Genomic DNA, 22,744 nt, shown 5'->3' with positions numbered 1-22,744 from the left:
TTTTTTTTTAATTTTTGTATGGATACTGATTGATTATAAGTGCTTATTTGATTATTAATATTTGCATGTATATTGTATTGCACTTTTTGTTGGCTTTGAAAACCTAATAAAGATTTAAAAAAAGAAAAAGAAAAGCATTTATATGGTTATCACCCAGTGCCGACCGTGTAAGTGCTTTTGAATATTGACTCACTGGTGTTCAGGTGTGGATGTAACATACAGTAAATGCTTATAAATACCTAGAGTTTACAGAGTGTCCTCTAGAGGATAGGAAAAGGCTAATGATACTCTTTGTGCTCTGTATTACATGATGCAAAGCTTAGTTTCTGAGAATTCTATTCTCCTGTGAATTTCTCTAAGCACCTCCTTTGAAACATCTAGAAATGAATTCCCCGGGAGAATATGGACAGATCTAGCACTGTTCACGAAATAACCCAAACAGCCGCGTCTAACTACAGCAGAGAGAAACTCCGATACAAATAACCAGTCTGAGAAACAGAGAGAGAGAGAGATACGTGAACCATTTCATGTTTTATATCTGTTCATTGAGAAGCATACGTGCCCACTACATTCCCAGAGAATAGGTTCTTGTTTATCTCGTGATTTCATCTTAATTTTGAAGAAAATCAGTCATTCAAAGAACTCCTTCCCCATCTGGAATCTAATGGGCCTGTGAGCTGTTAAACTTCTGGGACTCATTCTATACAATCACGCACATCTTGTGCGTCCTGAGTATCTTCCCTGCATCCTCTCCAGCCTGCATTTTCTCAATCGCCTCTATGATCTAAAAGAAATGAAGACAATTGCCATTAGTCCATCAGAATCACAAGAAGAGAATTTGGTGCATCCCTTTTGCCATCATCGTCTTCGTGCTCATTTCAAACGACCCAATGCAAAAACATGTCTAAACTGGAGGAAAACTTATGTGATATCCAAAACTATGGGGTCTTTTTACTAAGGCGCGCTAAATCGGTTAACACGTCTTAGTAAAAAGACCCTTATATGTAGCTCACAGATCCACTAAAAATAAATTGGATAAGGTTTTGATTATGAAAACATAATTTAAGAACAAGAATACAAAATTTTGTGGTGATATTCCTCCCCTCCCTTCCTTTTACTAAACCATGATAGCGGTTATTAGTGCTGAATGCCCCGTGCTGCTCCTGACGCTCATAGGAACTCTAGGCTCCCTGCGCTAATAACCGCTATCGCGGTTTAGTAAAAGGAGGTGGGGATAGTAGTAATATTTCTGGTTCTGGCCAAAGCTATTCAACTTAAAAGAAAAGCATTTCTTCTTCTGAAATCTTGAGTATTAGCTTTAGAAGCCACGTGTTATTGACATTTCCCTGTAAGTATGTCTTAAAATGTCAAGAAAATGAATGTATTTGGGGGGATCCCATACAATTAGAGCAATTTCTGAATTTACAAGAGCCACAAAAGAAATAATGCTGACTTACCCCCTCTTTTACTAAGGCTAAATATTAACGCACGCTAAATGCTAACGCTTCCATAGAACATAACGGGGGGCTAGTTTAGGAGTTTTCTTTTCTTCTTTGTGGATAACTATACTAAACAGATTCGAATTTCCCATGAAAATAAGGGAGTATGTAGTTCAGGAAGACAGAACAATTCGAAAATGAACTAAATAGACATTTACAAAGCACATTCTCCTGGACGTTCAAGAGTATTGATAATACAACCCCTAAAACCTCTAAGTTAGACGTCTCATAAGTTTTGATCATTCAGCTTGCAAGATGTCCCAAGTAGAAGTCCCTCTGAAATGTCTCCAATGATGTCAGAACATTACATGGTAGTAACAGGATGTTCTTGAGGTCCTATATATGCATATATAGCCTTGCATGTGGAATGAGAATTCTTTGTGGGTGTAGAGAGGAGAGTTAGTTCTGTAGTGAGAAGAGTTGTGGAAAATAAGAGTCTGAGAGAGTGAGAGTGACGGTGAGAGAGACTGAGAGTGCTAGTGTAAGAGTGATAGAGAGATTGTGAGAGTGAGAGATGTGCAGTGAGAAAGGGTATGAAAAGAGAGAGAAAGTGACCCCCAGAGTGTGTGAGTGAGAGAGTGAGGAAGTGTGTAAGTGACTGTATAAGTGAAAAAGGGTGTGATGGGGAAAGAAGGGAGCCCAATTATTCCCTATGGTAGATGGAGGCTCTTGTGGAGCTGTGCCTCTTTGAGTTTCATCAATGGAGCCCCCCTCCCCTCCCGTGTCTTCCTGAGGGTCTGGAGATTTATCCAGCGCATCTTCCAGAGGTGAGTGTCATCCACTACTATGGTCTCTACTATCTAAGCCCTAAACACAGGCAGGCTGAGCTCCTTAGAGCCTCAGGCGCTGTCAGAGGGCCCACATTACACCAATGGCCTCCCAATATGAGGGGCCCCAATGATGTCAGCCCCCAATAGCTCCCTCCAACCTCCCAGCAAGCAGTCTGTCATAATTAATGTCAGGACATATGTGGAGCATTGCACAGCATGTTACAAGTAACAGTCACGTATGTGAAGCCAAGAAGGCCCGACAGCTGATCATATTCTCCAGCAACTTGTGTCTTTCAGGCGCTTCGGCATCCACCGGGATCTGGAATCCCTCAGGTGCCACTATAGGCAGGTAAGCTGGGAGAATCTGGCCCTCATCTGGCACATGAGATAGCGCCTCAGAGTTCCGCTTAGCCATCTCACTCCCCTCCAATCCATCCAGAATTTGGCTGCACAACTAATATTCCAGAAGAGCCGCTATACTCCTTTTACCCCTCTCCTAAAGTCACTTCATTGGCTTCCCATCCGTTTCCGAATACAATTCAAACTTCTCTTACTGACCTACGAACGCACTCACTCAGCTGCCCCTCACTATCTCTCTTCACTTATCTCCCCTATGTTCCCCCCCATAGCCTCCCCCCCACTCCATGAGCGCCATTCAGCTGGTAAGTCCCTCCTGTCTGTGCCCTTCTCTTCGGCTGCCAACTCCAGACTCCGTCCCTTGTACCCTTGCTACCCAAATCCCTATAGTGGGCTCCATCTCTGGTTGTGTTAAAAGCCCACCTCTTCAAGAGTGCTTTTGACTCCTAACTTCTCTCACCTTGGGTTCTGCATCCCCAACCCTATATGTCATGTCTGTCTGTCCCTCTTCCGAGCAGGGACCGTCTATAAATGTCAAAATGTGCAGCGCTGCTTACACCTTTCAGCGCTATATAAGTGATTAGTAATTACTTTTCAAAATGGCGGTGCTAAACCTAATGGAATGAACTTCTCCCTGGGCAAAATCAGAGTCTGCTCAATATTGGGGATGCTCAAGCACCCACAGAGCTGGCTCCTATGCAATAGAACACTACTACAGATCCCGCTAGGTTTCTATTATTCTGCTGTCTAGATAATTTAGGACCTTCTCACAGAAAATGAATTATCTTTTACTCTTATATTGCCACTGATGTTCATCTTCATTCGGATGCCCAGTGCTGTAAAAAAAATGCTGCATACTTACATCTTCTGAATATGGGAAACCACAACACTCAAGCTTAGAGAATATCAGCTTCTCATTCACCTTCACTTCAAAACTTCCTGAGAGAGAGAGAGAAAAAAAATGGCACATTTTAAATGACATTAGACAGAACTGGACATGAGAGCAATTTTATAACAGGTGCCTAATTTAAGTAGGCAGGAAGGTGTTTTATACAGATGCATACGAGGGGCCGTTGAAAAGTTCTCAGCCCAACCAAGAAGAGAATGACGTGGAGCCATGAAACAAGCTATTTTGCACTTTTCTGGACTCTTTTTGCTTCAGTGATATGAAATGAAAAGAAAAGTGTCAAGAAAAGTATGGAATTGTTGTACTAATACTGATTGTATTTAAGTGCTTTTTTTATTATTACTGATGTGAACGTTGTGTTGCACTTTTTGTTAGTGATAAAAATTAATAAAGAATTTAAAAAAAAAAAAAGAAAAGAAAAGTATGGAATAACTTGTAAGTTTCATGGCTCCACAATGTTGTCTTCTTGGTTGGGCTGAGAACTTTTCAGCGGCCCCTCATATGTTTTAAAAAAACACTAGTGTACACAGCATAAATCACATCTACACTGAAGACACATTACATTTGATTCTGGAGCAAGTGTAGATGTCCGCATATGCACTTAGATTAGCATATATTCTAATCTATGCACATGCTTACAGACTTGGGGCTAGATTCACTAACCTTCCGATCCGTGTCTGATCCGTGGACGATTGGAGGCAGGTCGACCGATTCAACAACCATTTGCATGCAAATGGGGGCAATCGAAGGCACGCCCCCAACCGACTGCACGGATTGCTAGAGCTCTGGCAGTAGTGACAGGAGAAGCAGCCTCCTGTCACTGCTGTCAGGGCTTGTGCTGGCTTAAAAATATATATATTTTTTTATCGGGCAGATATTTTGTGTGTTTTGCACATGCAAAATATCAGCTTGATTTTAAAAAAATTACCCCTTTCCCTCTCCCGACAAGTGCCCCTTCCCTCTCCCTCCCTGAACCAAAAATTCCGACGCCGCTTTTAAAATTATGGCAGGAGGGTTCCCACTCTCTCCTGCCATCTCTACTACTTCCCCCATCCCCAAAAACAAATGACAGGAGGGATGCCGATGCCTTCCTGCCACCTAAGGGTTCCCGGCCAGACCCATCCCCCTCCCCGTACCTTTCAAAACATTGGGAGCAGGAGGGGTGCCCAGTCCCTCCTGCTCCTTAGGCCTCCAGTGATCTGATCTTCGGGAGCAGGAGGAAGCGCAAAGTCCTTCTGCTTCTGTTGCTCTGCTGGACCGTGACGTAATACCAGCCTTAGGCCACGTCCCGGTGTATCATGTGAGGCCTTGATTGGCTGACGCGCCTCGAGCTCCCCCCTTGGGAGGGGCCTGGGGCATCTCAGCCAATCAGGGACTTCCTTAGGGAGGAGTCTAAGGAAGACCCTGATTGGCCATTTTAGAATTGTTGGAGTAGTGACTGAGCAGCAATGACATCACTACTCCAACAATTCTAAAATGGAATTCTGGGAAAAGTCTATTAACTTGTAGTACACAGGAATGTAAAAGAGCAAAACATGACAGTACCACATTGCCTTTCTGGATACTATGATTCCTTGAATTTTCCACCCTTACCGTTCCTGCCTTTTTCTCCAGAAACCACCGCATCAGGAACATGCTGTTTGATTTGTTCAGCAAGTTCCCAATAACGGCTTTCATAACCTCATCCAGCACTGCAAAAAAAGAAAAATGACAGTGAGTTTTAGGGTTTAACTTGTTTAACTGTAACTATAACAAATTGTAACCTATTAACTGAATACATAACCTATTAACTCGTATTAAGTCTGTTATAGGGGAAAACACTCTTCAGGGATTCAAGCCAAAGTTGGACAAGTTCCTGCTAAACTGGAACGTACACAAGTAAGGCTAGACTTAAATAGGGCACTGGTCTTTGACCTGGGGGCCGCCGCGTGAGCGGACTGCTGGGCACGATGGACACTGGTCTGACCCAGCAGCAGCAATTCTTATGTTCTTAGTCATTTATTTAGCCCGTCCTCCCAAAAGAGCCCAGAATGGGTTACAAGAGTACATTCATAGTATGGGTAGGCCAAATTTAGTGAGAAATACAGACTTTACAGCGTTTACAGTATAGACAAGGGAGTTTAGATTACAACATTTACAGTGAAGACAAACATACACACTTAAAAAATACAGACTTAGCTTATCTAGCAGGTGGGTGTATCTTTGTTGTTGGAGAATGTGGTGGTAATTCAGGTTATATTTGCAGTGGCCCGCGAGTTTAGAGATGTCGTTTGGTGTTTTAGGCGGTGCCCTTGAGATCCATCCGTCCGGGTTGTTAAGGAGCTGGATTTGTAAAGAGAAAGGTTTTCACGGCTTTCCTGAAGTTCCAAAAATTGTCTAGTGATCTAATGGATGGGGGGGATGATGTGCCATAATCTGGGTATATAATGGGAATAAGAGCGTCTTCAGGCTGTCTCAGACGTGAGCGAGCGGCCAGATGGCAGGATCAGCCATTTTTCTGTTTGAGATCTCAGTGATCAGTTAGGGACATAAATTTGTAGTTTTGATGCTATGTAGTTTGGTGTCATCTTGTGGAAAGTCTTGAAGACTAACACCAAGGCTTTGAAGGCGCATCGTTTTTGGATAGGCAGCCAATGCATGGAAGTTAGTGCAGGGGTGACGTGGTTGCGGAAGCCCAGGTTTTTTAGGAGTCGGATTGCAGCATTTTGCACCCTTTGGAGACGGGAGAATGTTTTTGCTGGTAGGCCCACTAGTAGAGCGTTGCAGTAATCTAGGCGGGATAATACAAACGCATATAGCAGCTGAGCAAAATTGCTTTCTGAAAAAAATAGGCACGGGTGCACTTTAGTTGGCGGAGGTAATAGAAGGATGAAGACACTATTTTTGATACATGGTCTGAGAGAGACAGGTTTGAGTCGAGAATCACTTCTAGGCTGCAGATGTTGTCTTTGGCTGTGAGGGTGTCATTTCCCCAAGAAAGAGATTGGCGGGGGTAGGCGCAAGTGACCTTGTATATCCAGAGAAGTTCTGTTTTTGATGCATTGAGCTGAAGTTTATTTGCACTCATCCAGTTTTTTATTTCTGTTAGGTAGCAGTGAAGTATTTTTATTTGTGCATCTTGGTGTTGACCTAGGGGGAGGTAAAGCTGTATGTTGTCTGCATACGAGTGGATTTTGATTTGGTATTTTCTGCGATCTTGAGTACTGGTTTGACATATAGGTTGGGGATAGTAATACACCCTGGGGCACTCCATAGCAGAGAGGTTTTAGTTCTGATAAGAATGGTTCCAGTAGTACTTTCTGAGACCTTTCGTTCAAGAATGAGAACCATGCCAGTGCAACATAATGGATTCCGATCGAGTGTAGTCTGGGTAGGAGGAGTGATCAACAGCACTGAAGGCTGCGCTCAGGTCTAGTAGGACCAACAGTGCATCTTTTCCCTCATCAAGGATTTTCCAGCAGTCATTCTGTGCTGTGGTGCTTCCTGAATCCTGATTGGAAGTTGGAGAGGGTGGTGTTTGTATCCATGAAGTCTCGTAGTTGAGTACTATCTTTTCTAGTATTTTTGAGACAAATGGGAGATTTGAGACTGGTCTATAGCTGCTTGGATTGTCCGGGTCCATGGTGGGGTTTTTTAAGGAGTGGTCTTACTACAGCAGATTTCCAGCTCTGTGGTATTATGCCTGATTGTAGGGACTCGTTAATTAGAGGTATGATGGAGTTAGGAAGGATTCGTTGGTAGCTAGAAGTGTAGTGGATGGGCATGGGTCCAGGATTGAGGTTCTGAGCTCTTTGGGAGAACGAAATGAAATAAATAAATTCCAATTTGCCATTGCTATGACTTTGTTGGCAACACAGTAGATGACAGCAGAAAAAGAGCATTTGACTCGTATGTGCCCACTGATCTCTGCAAGGATAAATCCTAGCTGTCAACCAAAGAGCATGACATACTACTCCTCATACAGGTCTGGGGTTTTTGTTTTTTTTTTGGGGGGGGGCGGAGGGGGTCTCCTTGGTACTCTGTCATCTTAAGCAGATGAACTATTAATTCCAGTTCTCTTAGGCTTCCCTGGCTGGCATCATGATTGTTGCAGTAGTCTGGGTCACCCAGACACAGCGAGACCTGGACACCTGCAACAGTTATTTTTCCAGGTTTTAGTTAAAGCAGGATTTTAATCTGAAAATTCAATTTGAATGAATATTGTTTTGGATATTGTTCATTTTAAATTATGTAACTAGTTATTTTTAAATTCCTGTTTTTTATATAGATACTCTTTGGACTTATTTTCACATTAATGCCTTTTCTAGTTCTAATTTTTATCTGTCAGTTGTTTAATTTAAGGTTGTAGGTTCTAGTCTACCTTAGTAGGAGGGGCCAGAGCAGTTACATAAGCTAAGGAGTAGGGGTGAGGAGGGTACCCTTTATTCTGATATTTTTTGTATCAATTACTAGGATTTCAGCTCAGAGATGGAGAAATAGAAGTTCCGAAAAGCTCTTGATGTGAAATCCCAGCTGGCTCAAGGGTTGAGTGCTTGCTTAATAACAGGAGGCTGAGGGTTGAAATCTCAGCTAAGGAGTAGGACCTAAGTGAGGAGAGGAGGGTAGCCTCTATTCTGATACATTTTGTGTCAACGACTAAGATTTGAGCTCAGAGATGGAGAAATAGAAGTTCCGAAAAGTTTTTGCTGTAAAAACCTGGCTGACTCAGGGGGTTAAGTGCTGGGTTAATAACAGAAGGTTGAGGGTTCAAGTCTCAGTTAAGGAGTAGGACCTAGGAGAGGAGGGTACCCTCTATTCTGATGCTTTTTGAGTCAATTACTAGGATTTGAATTCAGAGATGGAGAAATAGAAGTTTCGAAAAGCTATTGATGTGAAATCTTGGCTGGCTCAAGGGATGAGTGCTGGGTTAGTAATAGGAGGGAGAGGGTTCAAGTCTCAGCTAAGGAGTAGGACATAGGGTAGCCTTTATTCTGATGCTTTTTGTATCAACTACTAGGATTTGAGCTCAGAGATGGAGAAATAGAAGTTACGAAAAGCTTTGCCTGTGAAAATCAGGCTGGCTCAAGGGATAAGTGCTGGGTTAATAACAGGAGGTTGAGTGTTCAAGTCTCACCTAAGGAGTAGGGGGCTAAGTGAGGAATGGAAGGTAGCCTTTATTCTGATGTTTTTTTGTGATGACTACGATTGTTGTCGTGTAAGTTTAAGATTAAAACATTTTTTCAATAGCCTGTTTATCGTATCATCCAACCCTGAACAAATCTGTTTACTTAGTTTACACTCATATATTTAAGCTCGAGTCCAATCCCAGTGTTGTTCTCTCAGTCTAAGATTGCTTGCACCCCCCTGGCTCGGATCCTAGCTATGCCCATGGACAAGACACAAATGATATCATTTAAAAGTAGTTCATTGAAATATAAAAGCAGCTTCTGTGGGTTTTTTTTTAAACCACTGAATTCAGTTGCCAATTGTTTAAGATGTGTTAAGTTCATACATATTGATACTAGTCTCAGGTTTTTGAGAATGACATGGGGACAAAGTTTGCTCCTGTCCCCACGGGTGCTGTCCCTGTTCCCATCCCCGCATGCTCTGTCCCCATCCCAGCCCTGTCCCCTTGGGTACCCTCGGCTTAGGGTTACTCTATGGCTCTAGAAAAGGAGGTTTTTACTTCCATTGAAAGCAGCGCAGATTGGGATGGAGACATTCTCTAGGTCTTACCAGTACTCCACGTGTATTTTCATCACCCCCATCGCTGTGCTTTTTTCTTCCTCTTCCTCCAGGGCTCTCACTCCTTGCGCTGTTGCAGTCATTCTAATCCTCTTGCGTGACAGCAGCAAAATTTATCTCTGGGTGGTTGAGCAAGTCATTCTGGAAAGTTAATGCTGTCACCGCCTTCCTTAGGATACCTGCCACAGCTTCCTATTGGCTGCTGCTTTACCCAAGGGCAGCAGATGATCTCCCGCCCATGCACACACGGCTGGAGATATTTGTAGAAACAAACAGCCCGTTCTGGATTGCACTGGACTGTGATTTACAACTGGCAGTTTTTCCTGTTCTATACCGGAATGTGTGTTTAGAAATAAAACAAAAGAGGGGAAAATAAGGTGATATCATTTTTTTAAATGGTACAATCTGTTTTTATTAAAGTTTTCAATAAAGCATTTTACAAACCATCAAACAAATCGAAACAGTATTGTTGTGTACAAAGTCACAGAAACCCTCTGAACTCCCCCCCCCCCCCACAACAAAGTCTCTTTCCCACCCAGTGAATTCTAAGAGCACATGTAATAGGATATGTTTTTTGACAAGTTTTCAAGGCAAAACCTTCTTCAAGACAGGTATTAGGTAGCAAATTAAGTTATTTTCCTTCCTTTTATCTCTTTTTACTGCGAGATGCACAAAAATTGTCAATAAAACTCATTTGGTCGCTGTGGGGCAGAGTAATTGTCCAATTTGAAAACAGCGATTGATGTTCAAACAACTTTGCATGCAAATGAGTTTCACAGAAATCCACAGTAATCCCACCTGATCAGTCATTGGAGAATGCGACTGACACATGCGCAAAGCCGGCAGGGGAAGCCCTGGAGCAGTCTCTCAGCTGTTCAGGGCAGGAAAAGTAGGTTGTTCTTTTGTTGGGGTTTTTTTTAATGGGTACAGATGTGCGTGTGTTACACACACACATCTGTGTCCATTTAAAAAAAACAAAACCCAAAAGTCACACCGGGACCCTTCCCCTGACAACAGCCCACATCCCTGAATTTAAAAAAAATTGGCAGGAGGAAAGTCCACTCCCTCCTGCCTCAGCCACCCAGACCCCCACCCACCTTTAAGCTGAAGATAGGCAGGAGGGATGCCCACTCCCTCCTGCTGCCAGGCCCCTCCTTCAAATCCCTGACACCCTCCCAAAACCCCAACTCCATACCTTTCAGAAGAAAATCTGGCAGGAGGGATGCCCACTCCCTCCTGCTGCTGGGGCCTCCTATGAACTCTGACACCCCCAAACCCCTGACAACCCCCCCTCCACACACAACCCTGTACCTTTCAGAAGAAAATCCAGCAGGACGGATGTCCAGTTCCTCCTGCCGACAGGCCTGTCTCTTCAAAATTGTGTGCCTTCTCCTTCCTGGTACATCTTAGGATGTATTGAGTGGGGCCTAAGGCTCTGATTGACCCAGGTGCCTAAGGCGTGTTCTAAGGGCCAATAATAGCCTTAAGCCACTCCTAGTACATCCCAGGATGCACCGGGAAGAGGAAGGCCTGCCATTTTGAAGAGGCAGGCCTGCTGGCAGGAGGGAGTAGGCATCCATTCTGACAGATTTCCTTCTGAAAGTACAGAGTTGTAAGGTGTCAGGGGTTCAGGGGGTGTCAGCGGTTCAAAGGTTCACCCCAGTGGCAGAAGGGAGGGGGCAACCCTCCTGCCAGATTTTCTTCTGAAAGGTACAGGGGTGCCGGGGTTTGGGAGTGTTGGGAGTTCATGGGGGCAGCTGGAGGGAGTGGCCATCCCTCCTGTCTATCTACAATTTAAAGGTGTGTGTGTGTGGGAGGGGGGTCGGGAGTGTGAGGGGTCCTGGTGGCCAAGGCAGCAAGGAGTGGACTTACTTCATGCAGATTTTTTTTTTTTTTTTTTAAGTTTGGAGGTGTGGGCTGTCATTGGGGAAAGGATCCCATTACAACTTTTTTTTTAATGGGCACAGATGTTGTTCATGTGTTCATTCCCATTTAAAAACAAAACAAAAAGCTACTCTTCCTGCCCCAACCGCTGAGCAGCAGGAGTATGCTTCAGGGTTTCCCCTGCCGCTCAGCTATTTGGGGCTTCCCTTGTCAGCTCTGTATGTGTCAGTTGCTTTCTCCAATGACTGATCAGGTGAGATTACAGCAGACCTCCGCGAAACTCATTTGCATATGAAGTTGTTTGAACATTGGTTGCTGTTTTCAAATTGGACAATTAATCGGCCCCACTGTGACCCACAGGAACTTAATGACGATTTATGTGCATCCGGCCCTTAGTCCAGTGATTTTCCACTCTTTCCATTCTGTCGAATAAAAATGGAATGAAAAGAGTGGAAAATCGCTAGACTAAGGGCCCTGTGTTACAAAGCCGCGGTAATGGCCCTGAAGCCCACAGAGATTGAAAGGGCTTCGGGGCTGTTGCTGCGCGGCTTTGTAAAACAGGTGGGATAACAAGAAGGTTTTGAACTGTAGGTCGCAAAGACCTTGTAATGTTGTAAGAGCTAATGAATTCAGGCTGATGATTTTCTCTGGTTTTAAAAGTTAATAAAATAATTTTATAAGTCATTCTGTGTTGTATAGGTAACCAGTGAGCTTTATATAAAAATGGGGTGACATGATCATATTTTTTTGCATACTGTTTTTACTGTTTCCACATTAAATAGTAGGCTGTCAGAAAAAAAAGGTACACCCTATAGCAGTTGTATGCCAGCCATCTGCTGCAGAGCCAAAAAAATAAAAATCTGCCATCTTGCCAGCGCATGAACAGTGATTGGCTCATATGTGACAGGAAAGGAGACTTTTTAAAGGCCTACTGCTATACAAGAGGTCACCTCCACACACACCCCAAAAAATCCCCTAATTCCTCTCTCCCTGAGATAACTTCCTGATCCGCCAATCTCCCCTCTCCCTGGGATGATTCCCGATCCTTTGATTCCTGACCTCCTCAAGATGACTCACAAGTCTCCAATCCCCCACCCCTGCTCCCCCCCAAATATCTTTGGTGTCTAATGGACCCACCCAAAACTATTCATGATGGCTAATCCCTAATCTCCCCCCAAATATCCCTCACACCTTGTGACCACCTGGCCTACCTTAAAGGAGAGGCAAGAACGATACCCATTTACTCCTGCCTCTGCATGGTGTATCCCAGGATGCACTACATGAGGTCAGTCTGTTCCTTTATTTGGTCATCTGGAGGTATTGAAAGCAAAACTTGCCAGGGACTCCTTTATCTCCAGTGACTACCCTAATCACAACATGGCAAGGAACACTTTGGTTAGTTATTATTTGGCTTTAGGTCACACCTCTACAGTAGAAGGTTGTCGCTCCCAAGGCCTCTGTTCAGGGACCAAACTCGGACCCTGGCGTGCTCCCCTGGAACTGGGGTAACCCTATAGGAATGACCTGGCCTAGGTATACTGGCTGAAATAGCCAAAAATCGCCACCACACAAAACAGGCAGTGAAAAAAATAAATAATTTTTATTTTGCCCCTTCACTGGGCTTAGGTCAGAATGGCCAGGCTGGCAATTGGCAAACACAAAAGAGAAACAAACCACAGTTTGCATAAAAATCAAAAATACTTTTCAAATAATAAGATTCTGCTAGGACAGTTCCTTTAAAGACTTGCAATGTATTATACACTTCAGCAAATCATATAAGGACAAGCAGAGAGATGAAAAATAATAAACTTCACCACTGGGTTTTAGCTGCTTGTAACTGCTTGCGCTGCAGGTGGACGCTAAAGTTTATTCAGGCACTGTGATGGCTTCATATAGGTAAGCACTTCAAAAAAGAAGCTGTCCCATTTCCTTCTTGGTGAAGAGGTGAATGTGGTCTGGCTTACACAAGTTGAGAGAAAAGTTTACACATTAGCATTCAAGTACAAAACCAAATAAATGCCAATCTTCTTGGTCTGACTTTATGGCTCTCAAAACTTCTTCCCCAGACCCACATTCAAAATAGCTCACATCTGGCTGAGATGCGAACCTGAGCAGTAGGAAAAAAAAACACCTCACAGCCAGTAAAAGAAAACTTCATACAGTGACAGGCAGAGAAACCTCAATACTTCTGACTTTCCCTCAGGTTTCTTCAACTTTAATTCTCAGTCCTTTCTTAGGGGAAAAGAAGAAAAAACAAAACTCCCCACGAAACAGCTTCTTGCTTCCGCTAACAGAGGTTTCAGCCCAACTCAAACCAAAAGGGCAGACCCCCCCAAAAAAAAAACCCCAACAGTTCAAAGGTTTAAATATACTATTATCTTGCATTTCAGGGACCCACCTCCAAAAACTCAGGGAAAATCCTGGGTTCCATTGCTTCCCAACCTTGACGTAAATCCCCATCCAAACAAAGTTAGGTCTTTTTTTAAAGTCTAGAACCTTTGCTTTTGAATGAGCCCTCTCTACCGTACCATGCAGTGATCACTGGATGCCAGATGATCACCCACTGTAACATCAGAAACACTTTCCCCATTTATAAGCACTAAAGTCCAGTATGACCCTACCTGATCTGATCCACCCATGCAAACGAGGGGAAATACATGCATAAATATGAAGACAGCGATTCACTAAATAGAAAAAGGAACACCGATTGGGCTGGCTGATCCAATAAGAAGCGACTGCTGAGGACCAAGTCGCTCACGTCCTTGCCGAATGTCCTGCTCTCTGCCGCCCTGAAATCCCAGCATCAAAACTAAAATAAAACATTTTAAACACATCTCCCTTGTGCAAAAAGCGCAAGAAGGCAAGCTCTGCCGACTCTCCTGCTCTCTGCTGCCCTTCCCTGCAGTGTAAGCCCGTGGTTTTAACTTGGCTCACGTTTATTACATATGAGGGGTGCTGAAAAGTTCTCAGCCCAACAAACCAACTTCCTAAATTCTGAGCATCATTTTGCCACTGTAGCTGAAAAGAGTTTCTTATTTTGTTAAGTGCCAACTTGCAGAAACAAAATTCTATATTTAGCACATTGCTTCAGATCATTGATTGAACCATATCCACGTCATTCTTTTCTCGGTTGTGCTGAGAACTTTTCAGCACCCTCCTCGTATAATAATAATAACAGTTTATATACCGCAGGACCGTGAAGTTCTATGTGGTTTACAATGATTAAAAGATGCTACAGATTGAGTAGAATTAACAAAGTTAAGAGCTAGTGATTAAACAGCTCTAGAGATCAGTTATTATGGACTAAGATTGTACAGGTCAGTTACCTAAATATTTCAGGAACAGATATGTTTTTAGGTGTTTCCTAAATTCCCCATAAGTAGTAGGCATAAGCAGTTGTTCCAGGTCTTTACCCCATAACGCTGCCTCATGTGAGAAAAGATGTTGATGATGTCTTTTAAATTTACATCCTCTAACTGGAGGGGAAACAAAATTCAAGTGTGAGCTTCTCATGTCTGTTGGTTGTGAAAGAGAAAAGATCAGTTATATATTTAGGGGCTAATCCAAATAGTACCTTAAAGCAAAAACATTCAAACTTGAACCTCACACGTGCCTCCATTGGCAGCCAATGCAGAAGTCGGTATTAAAGCGTTACATGATCGTATGAAAAGGAACATATTTTTCCAGTTTATCTGAAAGATAAACAAGAGCATGCATATAAAAGCAGAACTGCTTAAAGGAAATCTTTGCCATTATCAGAGGCTATTGCAATGCCATAAGAATAGGATCACATGATCCAATGTCTTTTTTTACAGTGATTTTGGATCAACTGCAAACGTTTAGCCAGACTTTGATATAATGAATTGCAGTAATCTAGCCTACTGACCACTTTAACCCCTTCTTTGGAATTCTACGGCCTTAGACCTTCGTACCAAGCCGTTGTTTTCAAAATTTAGAGCATTGCTCAAAACCTTCCTGTTTACAAAGGCCTTTAAAGGCTGCTGGAGTGGTGATCCTTTGGGAGACACAGACCCTGTGCTATACTTATTAAACTTATATAGATTGTGACAGGGAATCAAGATCTGAAGCATCATAGTCCTATCCCTGTGTCAGTTCCCAAAGCTAGAATTGGCCATGCACTGCAGGTCAAAGTTTCAAAGCTAAAATGGGAAAAGTTTGCTGCTTTGTTTGCTGTGTTTATTTTTCTTTGTGCTAAAACCTGAGCCCTGGGCACATGAGTATAGGCGTTTGAAATGTGCTCAGCTGGACTCTAAAAGCAAAGCTAGAAGCTTTAAGCTGTTGTGGACATTATATGAAGTTTTTCCTTTGCGTGGTTTTTTTGCCTTCTCTCTAATGTTTGAGACTGTGTTTAAGAGAGAGACCAGAGGTGTAAAGGAGACTACGGTATTCTTCTGTTTTCACTTTGCCTGAGGAAGAACAAGGAAGTGGCTGTATTGTGCAATACAGCCTGCGTAATGATTGGGCGGGCGGGTTTTTTTTTGTTGTTGAAAGAAATGGGATTCAGCCTACCCAGTGCAGGCCAGTGGCATCCAGGCCCGATGCTGCTTGTAATAGCAAGGGCCTAGCCCTCTGGGTGAAGCCAGTACTAAAGTTTGGGTTTCTTTTTCCCTGCTTGGAGTGCAGGAAAATGATTTTTGTCTTGGGTTTGTTTTTTTTTCTGTGCCACAAGCACGGGGGAGAGGAGAAGCAGAGAAGCCAAAGCTCTCCTTCTCCCAGGAAGAAAATGACTGTTTTGAATTATTGTTTGCGAATGAGCTGCAATGTTCTTTTGAGAGTTTTTTTGAGCTCTGCTATTGCTACTCTCGTGAAGGGAAAGTGAACTGTAATCCTGACAAGTTAAAATAAGTGGCTTTAAGTCAAGCCTGAAAATAAAGCTGAAAATCTTGATTTTTCACCTGCAAAGACCGTGTGGTGTTTTGTGAAATCTATCAAATTAAAGCCTGCATGGGAGGCACTGAATCTTAGGCAGTACGGTTAAGTCACACACCCAACTGCTCGGTCGGACAGGGTTCAAGCCGGCTCTGGAGCAGTTAGCCGGGTGTCCCTGTCACAAGATACGTATTAGTTTTCTTTTTCACTCTCTCTCTCTCTTGCATTTAGTAGCGTTCTTTGCCTTATTTAAAAAAAATTTTTTAAAACTGCTTTGCTAGAGCAATGTTAGGAAATTCTACTTTACGGAGAGGGTGGTGGATGCCTGGAATGCGCTCCCGAGAGAGGTGATGGAGAGGAAAATGTTGACGGAGTTCAAAGAAGCGTGGGATGAACACAGAGGATCTAGAATCAGAAAATAATATTAAGTATTGAACTAAGGCCAGTACTGGGCAGACTTGCACGGTCTGTATCTGTATATGGCTGTTTGGGGGAGGATGGGCTGGAGAGGGCTTCAATGGCTGGGAGGGTGTAGATGGGCTGGAGTAGGTTTTAATGGATATTTCGGCAGTTGGAACCCAAACAAAGTATCAGGTAGAGCTTTGGATTCTTGCCCAGAAATAGCTAAGAAGAAAAATTTTTTTAAAAAATTTAAATTGAATCAGGTTGGGCAGACTGGATGGACCATTCGGGTCTTTATCTGCCGTCATCTACTATGTTATCAAGAAAAGGTGGCATAAAAAGTCAAATAAACCATAAAATAAGCAATTTAAGATAAGGTTTTAGCTAACAAATTACTTTTAAATGGACCCCGCCCCCAAATAACCAAAGAGCAAACCACAGGGCTTATCTAAGAAGAAAACCTCAATGAATTGTCACAATGAAAGCCTAGACTTATTAATCTAGTAGCGACAATGGCTGATCCTGTACCATGGGACTGTCAAGGGCTTGCGTTTTTCTGAACAACTACAGAGGATCTATGGGCTCCTTTTGCTAAGCTGCGTTAGGGCTTTAACACGCGGAATAGCGCGTGCTACAATGCCGCATTGAGCTGGAATTAGTTGTAGCGTGGGGTTAGCGCGCGCTAATCTGCTTCGTGCGCTAAAAACGCTAGCGCACCTTAGTAAAAGGAGCCCTCTGTGTCTGCTTCGTTCCGTTATTTATTTAAAAGATTTCTATCCCACATTATCTAAAACTCTAAACAGGATACAAAGGACTTCTTTTATCAAGCCACGCTAGCGGGGTTAACGCGTGTGACGTTTCATCACCCGTTAACCCCCACGCTGGCCTAAAACTACCACCTCCTCAAGGGAGGCAGTAGCGTCTAGCGCGGCTGGCGGTTTAGCGCGTGGTAAAAAAAGCCCAAAGAAACTAACACAGTAAAAGCCCAAAAGTGCACAAGTTAAAACAACAAGAGCAACCGGGTCATCAAATTAACATTGGGCAAAAATAGAATTCAATCTGCAGTTCAAGTAGTATTGCAATCCACCTTTATAATTGGGAAAGGAGGTATAGCAAAGCGAATTCACTCTAAAACATTGCAGGTGATCCGAAGAGATTCCAAATCAAATCATGTTTACATCACCAATTAACTAATACCACACCAAATCGTCCTTCATAAAAATCACCAACTGGATGTCATCAGCAAAAAAAAGAAGAAAATTTTAGATTGTAGTCAGTCAAAATTTCAGTCAGTGGCGTCAAATGTACGTTACTCGAGAGGGTTCAGAGGAGAGCGAAGCGTCTGATAAAGGGGATGGAGAACCTTTCATACGCTGAGAGATTGGAGAAACTGGGTCTCTTTTCCCTGGAGAAGAAGAGACTTAGAGGGGATATGATAGAGACTTACAAGATCATGAAGGGCATAGAGAGAGTAGAGAGGGACAGATTCTTCATACTTTCAAAAAAATAAAAGAACAAGAGGGCATTCGGAAAAGTAGAAAGGGGACAGATTCAAAACGAACGCTAGGAAGTTCTTCTTTACCCAACGTGTGGTGGACACCTGGAATGCGCTTCCAGAGGACTTAGTAGGGCAGAGTATGGTACTGGGGTTCAAGAAAGGATTGGACAATTTCCTGCTGGAAAAGGGGATAGAGGGGTATAGATAGAGGATTACAGCACAGGTCCTGGACCTGTTGGGCAGCCACGTGAGCGAACTGCTGGGCACGATGGACCTCAGGTCTTACCCAGCAGAGGCATTGCTTATGTTCTTATGTTCTTATGTTAACATCTCTGACCAAAGCTTCCTTCCCTTTTTCTGTTGATTAACATAAGAACTGCTTAAAAAGTGTTACCTGTGAATCAGTGGTCTCAAATTCAAACCCTTTGCAGGGCCACATTTTGGATTTGTAGGTACACTTCTCTCTCCGTATTCGCTGTGATAGGGGATTATTAACAGAACCGCAAATACTGAAAAACCGCGAATAACTTTTTCATATGTTATTTGCTGTTTTCTATTAAAAACCACCGAGAATATGGTGAAACCGCGAACAACATGGTGGGAGATCTGGCCTGTTTCTTAAAGGAGAGGCAAAACACGGTGAACAAAGTGCTGGAAATCAGCGATTTTCTCTGTAAATGCTTGGAATCAGCGATATCTCTATGCAAGCTGATGTAATTGGGGGAGGAGCCAGCAAGCTAAAAACTGTGAATAATCGAAACAGCAAATGCTGAAACTGCGAATATGGAAGGCAGGGCCGGATTTTCCTAAATCAAGAAGGGCCTACATTCAAATTGTTAGCAAAATTAAAATTACACTATTCTAAAAACAGTGAACACTAAAACACTGAACCGAAAATAAGGAGAAATTCTACGCTTCGGGATCGGAACCGGCTCCGGCCGCAACGGGGCGCTGACTCGGCTTCTCCCTTTCTTTTTCTTGCCCTGGGAGGAGGATCGGGGAGGGAAAGATGTCAGTCCGGAAACAACTGGGCAAAGCCCAGCCCCGCGGGGAGAGAGGCAAAACGTGGATCTGTCAGGACAGGGTGGCCCAGACTGGCATCGGTGTGGGGGGTTTCAGTGGAAGGGGGATGGAAGGCAGGCGGGCATCGGAGGGGGGGTGAGGTGAGGAAGGACGCACTGGGGGCACTATGGACATAGGAAGGGGCAATGTTGTGTGTTATGTTTGATTAGTTATTGTTACAAGTACTATATATGGTGCTGAGAATAAATGTCCAAATAAGTGTTCTCGACTTTTTTTTTATTTATTATCCGTGTCACATTTTTTATAAAGGTTAGTACCAATAACAACATGTTTCATTTAACATATTGATATATATCACAGTAATGATGTATTTTATTATCTCTCATGTAATTTACAAACTTAAAAATGGGAGGTGAAAGGGCCTCATAAGTGGAATAGCCTAGGGCCTTTTTTCATCTAAATCCGGCCCTGACAGAAGGAGAAGTGTACTTGGAGGGCCTCAGAAAAAAATAGTTAATGTCTTATTAAAGAAATGACAATTTTGCATGAGGTAAAGCTCTCTATAGTTTATAAATCTTTCCTTTTGGCTAAGTCTTAATAATAATATTGTCATTTATAGCTAAAGAGACCTATGGTCAAGAAACTGTTTTACTTTCCTTTTGTGATTGTAGACGTGGCAAGGAGATCCCTTGCCGTGATAAGCTTAGCGGCCGCATCTACTTACAATGTGTGCACATCTCCCACCTTAAAAATTTCCCTTGTTATTATTGATCCTTGAAAAAGCCACCACGAGTAGGGAAAGGGCCCCATCGGGGATATGAGGAACTTGTATCTTGTTCTCCTAGCAATGGGGAAATCTCCGTCTATATAGCTAAGTGGCATTTTCACAGAATTTATTTTTGCACCACGATTTCGATCCAAAATTAGATATGTACCTATTCAAAATAAGTATAAAGTAAAAAAATAATATAAATGAAAAACAGAAGATGTCATTGTGGCATTTAATTAAATGAGAGGTTTTTTGTATTAATGAAAGACAACGGAACCTGTTGATAACAGACTTGATGATCCTTTGTGGATTGTCTGTGCGGTTGCCGAGATCCCTTTTCCTCTCATATTAAAGATCATCTTTTCGGTAGCTAATTTTATAAGAGCCCATTTATGTGTGTAAATCAGCATTTTAGGAGCAAAAAATGGTTTATAAATGTACTGTCTGCTAGTATAGTTTATGGTTTATTTATCTTAAGATACTGACAATCTTGGGGAATCAAATTCATGGGAAAATCCTCAATATCCAACTTTAGGTTTTGCTGGACAACCTTAATGTGCTATGTAAATTAAGTGGGCTTTGCAAAATAGTGCTTAGGTATCATGCTAGCACTTAAGTAACTATACACATATGTGCATAAGTGCTAGTATTTGAGATATGCATGCAAAGGGTGCATGAATACAGGTGCCTAGATAGAATTGCCCATATAGGTACCTATGTATCTATAAAATACTACATAAGTAGTAGAGATTGCATCCACCTTAATTGTATTCTTCACCCTCTGTCCTCTTGTTTCCTGTTTGTCTGTCGGTCTTGTCCATGACTCGGTTCTTGTTAATTATTTTAATTTTTGTTCCCCTCATTTTAATTGTACTGTACATCGCCTAGAATGTTGATAGGCGATCAATCCAATTTGTAATAAAACCTTGAAAACCTTATAGGCTTTCTTGAGCAGGTGTGAATGTTGGCACCTAGATTACCGAATTACTGAAATTCAGGAAGATGGAAGAGTTAGAATAAACAAGATATATTTTAATAAATGATTTTCACAGTGTTTGCACAGCATATTTTGAAGCCAGGTATTATTATTATTATTATTATATTAATCTGTTTAATTCCATTATAGCCCATAAATCAGCTTGCAACAACAGTGTGCGGTATTCATGTCCAGATCTCACAGCAAGGCAAAGTGATGAATCTAACACAAGGCAGAGAGTTCCTAGGAAAATCCCACCTTGAAATTTCAAGGATCCTTTCAGGCTGCTTGGATTTTTTTTCTGGATAAACTGTTGCACTTCAGGTCTTCCAAAAATAAAATTCAGTAGCTTTCAGTTCAGTAAACTGTTTTTATAGGCTGCCTTGCCTTAGTCCAAGAAATAGAAGTTACTGTCCATGGTCCTGAATTTCATGATTTACAGTACTACTCTTTGCTAATACCAAATGCCCCTTTGACAGCAGTGTAGCAGCACCATCTATAAAAATACATACTCAGAACTGTCCCAGAAACATGCAACCTCTTTGCTATGAACTCTTCCAGAAAACCAAAACATTCCGGTAGAAATCACGTTCATTCTGCATTCAGATGAGTCTAGAATGAATCTAACTTTAAAGAAAGATACAACAGGCTTCCATTCTTTTCCGAACATCTTTCAAATATCAATTGGAGCAGCTGTGAACGAAACTCGTTTCCCAGATGTGTTTTGAACTGTAGAAAAATGAAATGAGAACATTTCTTACCTCTGAGGTGGCTCTTGGTATGAGGTATATATTCGACTGGCATGTCTCTTCACACTTTTGTACTTTTTAGATTTGGGAGGTCTAAGAGTGCTAGACCTACTTATTGTTGTCATTAGCAGAATCTCAGGTTCTTTCCCAGCTAATTTGATATTATTAGAAATTTCCTGGATGCAGGGGGTTCCTGTGCAGTTGCGAGACTGGACAGATTGTAACTCTGTGCTCAGAAAGCAGAAGAGCAGAACAGCTTGTTAGTGGGGTGGCAGGGGGTGGAGGGGAGGGAAGGAGCAGCCAAAGCCTTAAGAGGCCAGCATGCACTATACCTCTGCAATGCACTGAACCTATAAAGAGATTGCAAGAAAATAACTATGGGACACATCTTATTATTTAGTGAAGACTAAAAAGGCTTGATTCTTAGAGTGGCTTCATACAGGCACAAAACTGATCAAACCCCTGTATGATGTGGTTTTATGCAGGCTGTTCTTTCAGACATGATGGAAGCGATCAACCTATGAATGAGAAAAAATCCACTCAAGTATAAAAGCCTAATACCAGTAATTATTAATTTAGAAAGAACTTCTTTGGCATTTTTGATTTTCTAATGGTCTGAAGCTTGTTACTTTCTTTTTATATATATATATCTTTATTCATTTTAAAGCCAAAAATAAGTGCAACATATACAGACAGTTTACACTTTAACAGCACTTAATTCTATCAAATTATATTTTATGAGAAATACATATATCATCCCCCCCTTTCCACATATCCATCAATTGCACTCAAATTAAAAGTATCTCCCCACTCCCCTCCCACCCACCCGGGACGTGTATGATCCAAGGGCAAAATCAACAATCAGTCCTTACAGAATTTTGTCAATGGCTCCCAAACATCCATAAATTTCCTATAATGTCCCTGTTGTATGGCCATCATGCATTCCATTTTAAAAATGTGGCATAGAGATTCCCACTAGAAAGTATAATTTAAGCAAAAGAGAATAATGCAATGCAAAAATTAATGGGGGAAAAAGAAGGTGAATGAGCAGCTCAGGAAGAAATGTGGGTGAGCTTTAATGCCAGAAGCCTCATTAAGATCAATCATAAATTATTTGCACAGTGTCACAAAATTTTTACATTAGTAGAAGAAAAACATCATCAGGGAAATTCTATAAAGGGCACCTATCACATGGCGCTTAGCGGCACTGAATGCCTAAGTGGGCATTTTTATGGGCAGAGCATGACTTAGGGCTCCTTTTATCAAGGCACGCTACAGGGGTTAGGGCGTCAGACA

The 22,744-nt window shown here is 42.3% G+C and overlaps 1 protein-coding gene across 1 annotated transcript; it reads right to left on the bottom strand.

The window, feature by feature from the left end:
- Positions 1–512: 512 nt before the first annotated feature.
- On the bottom strand, positions 513–21,503 carry LOC117348532 (migration and invasion enhancer 1-like). The gene is made up of 4 exons (XM_033920772.1): positions 21,461–21,503; positions 5,127–5,213; positions 3,489–3,565; positions 513–784 (listed from the first exon to the last, which is right to left on the bottom strand). Exons 1-4 carry the CDS (start codon positions 21,501–21,503, stop codon positions 701–703), a joined length of 291 nt encoding a protein of 96 aa, XP_033776663.1. The 3' UTR covers positions 513–700.
- Between the last annotated feature and the right edge of the window lie 1,241 nt (positions 21,504–22,744).

The sequence above is a fragment of the Geotrypetes seraphini genome, chromosome 14 (assembly GCF_902459505.1).
Source record: "Geotrypetes seraphini chromosome 14, aGeoSer1.1, whole genome shotgun sequence".
NCBI classification, from domain to species: domain Eukaryota; kingdom Metazoa; phylum Chordata; class Amphibia; order Gymnophiona; family Dermophiidae; genus Geotrypetes; species Geotrypetes seraphini.
The sequence above is the reverse complement of the archived record's forward strand: the minus strand, read 5'-3'. Positions and strand labels throughout refer to the sequence as shown.

Coding starts and splice junctions, on each gene's coding strand:
- LOC117348532 (XM_033920772.1), bottom strand. CDS start 21,503: ATGCCAGTCGAATATATACCTCATACCAAGAGCCACCTCAGAG. Junction 5,214..21,460: donor TACCAAGAGCCACCTCAGAG/GTAAGAAATGTT, acceptor GTGCTGGATGAG/GTTATGAAAGCCGTTATTGG. Junction 785..3,488: donor GTTTCCCATATTCAGAAGAT/GTAAGTATGCAG, acceptor CATTTCTTTTAG/ATCATAGAGGCGATTGAGAA.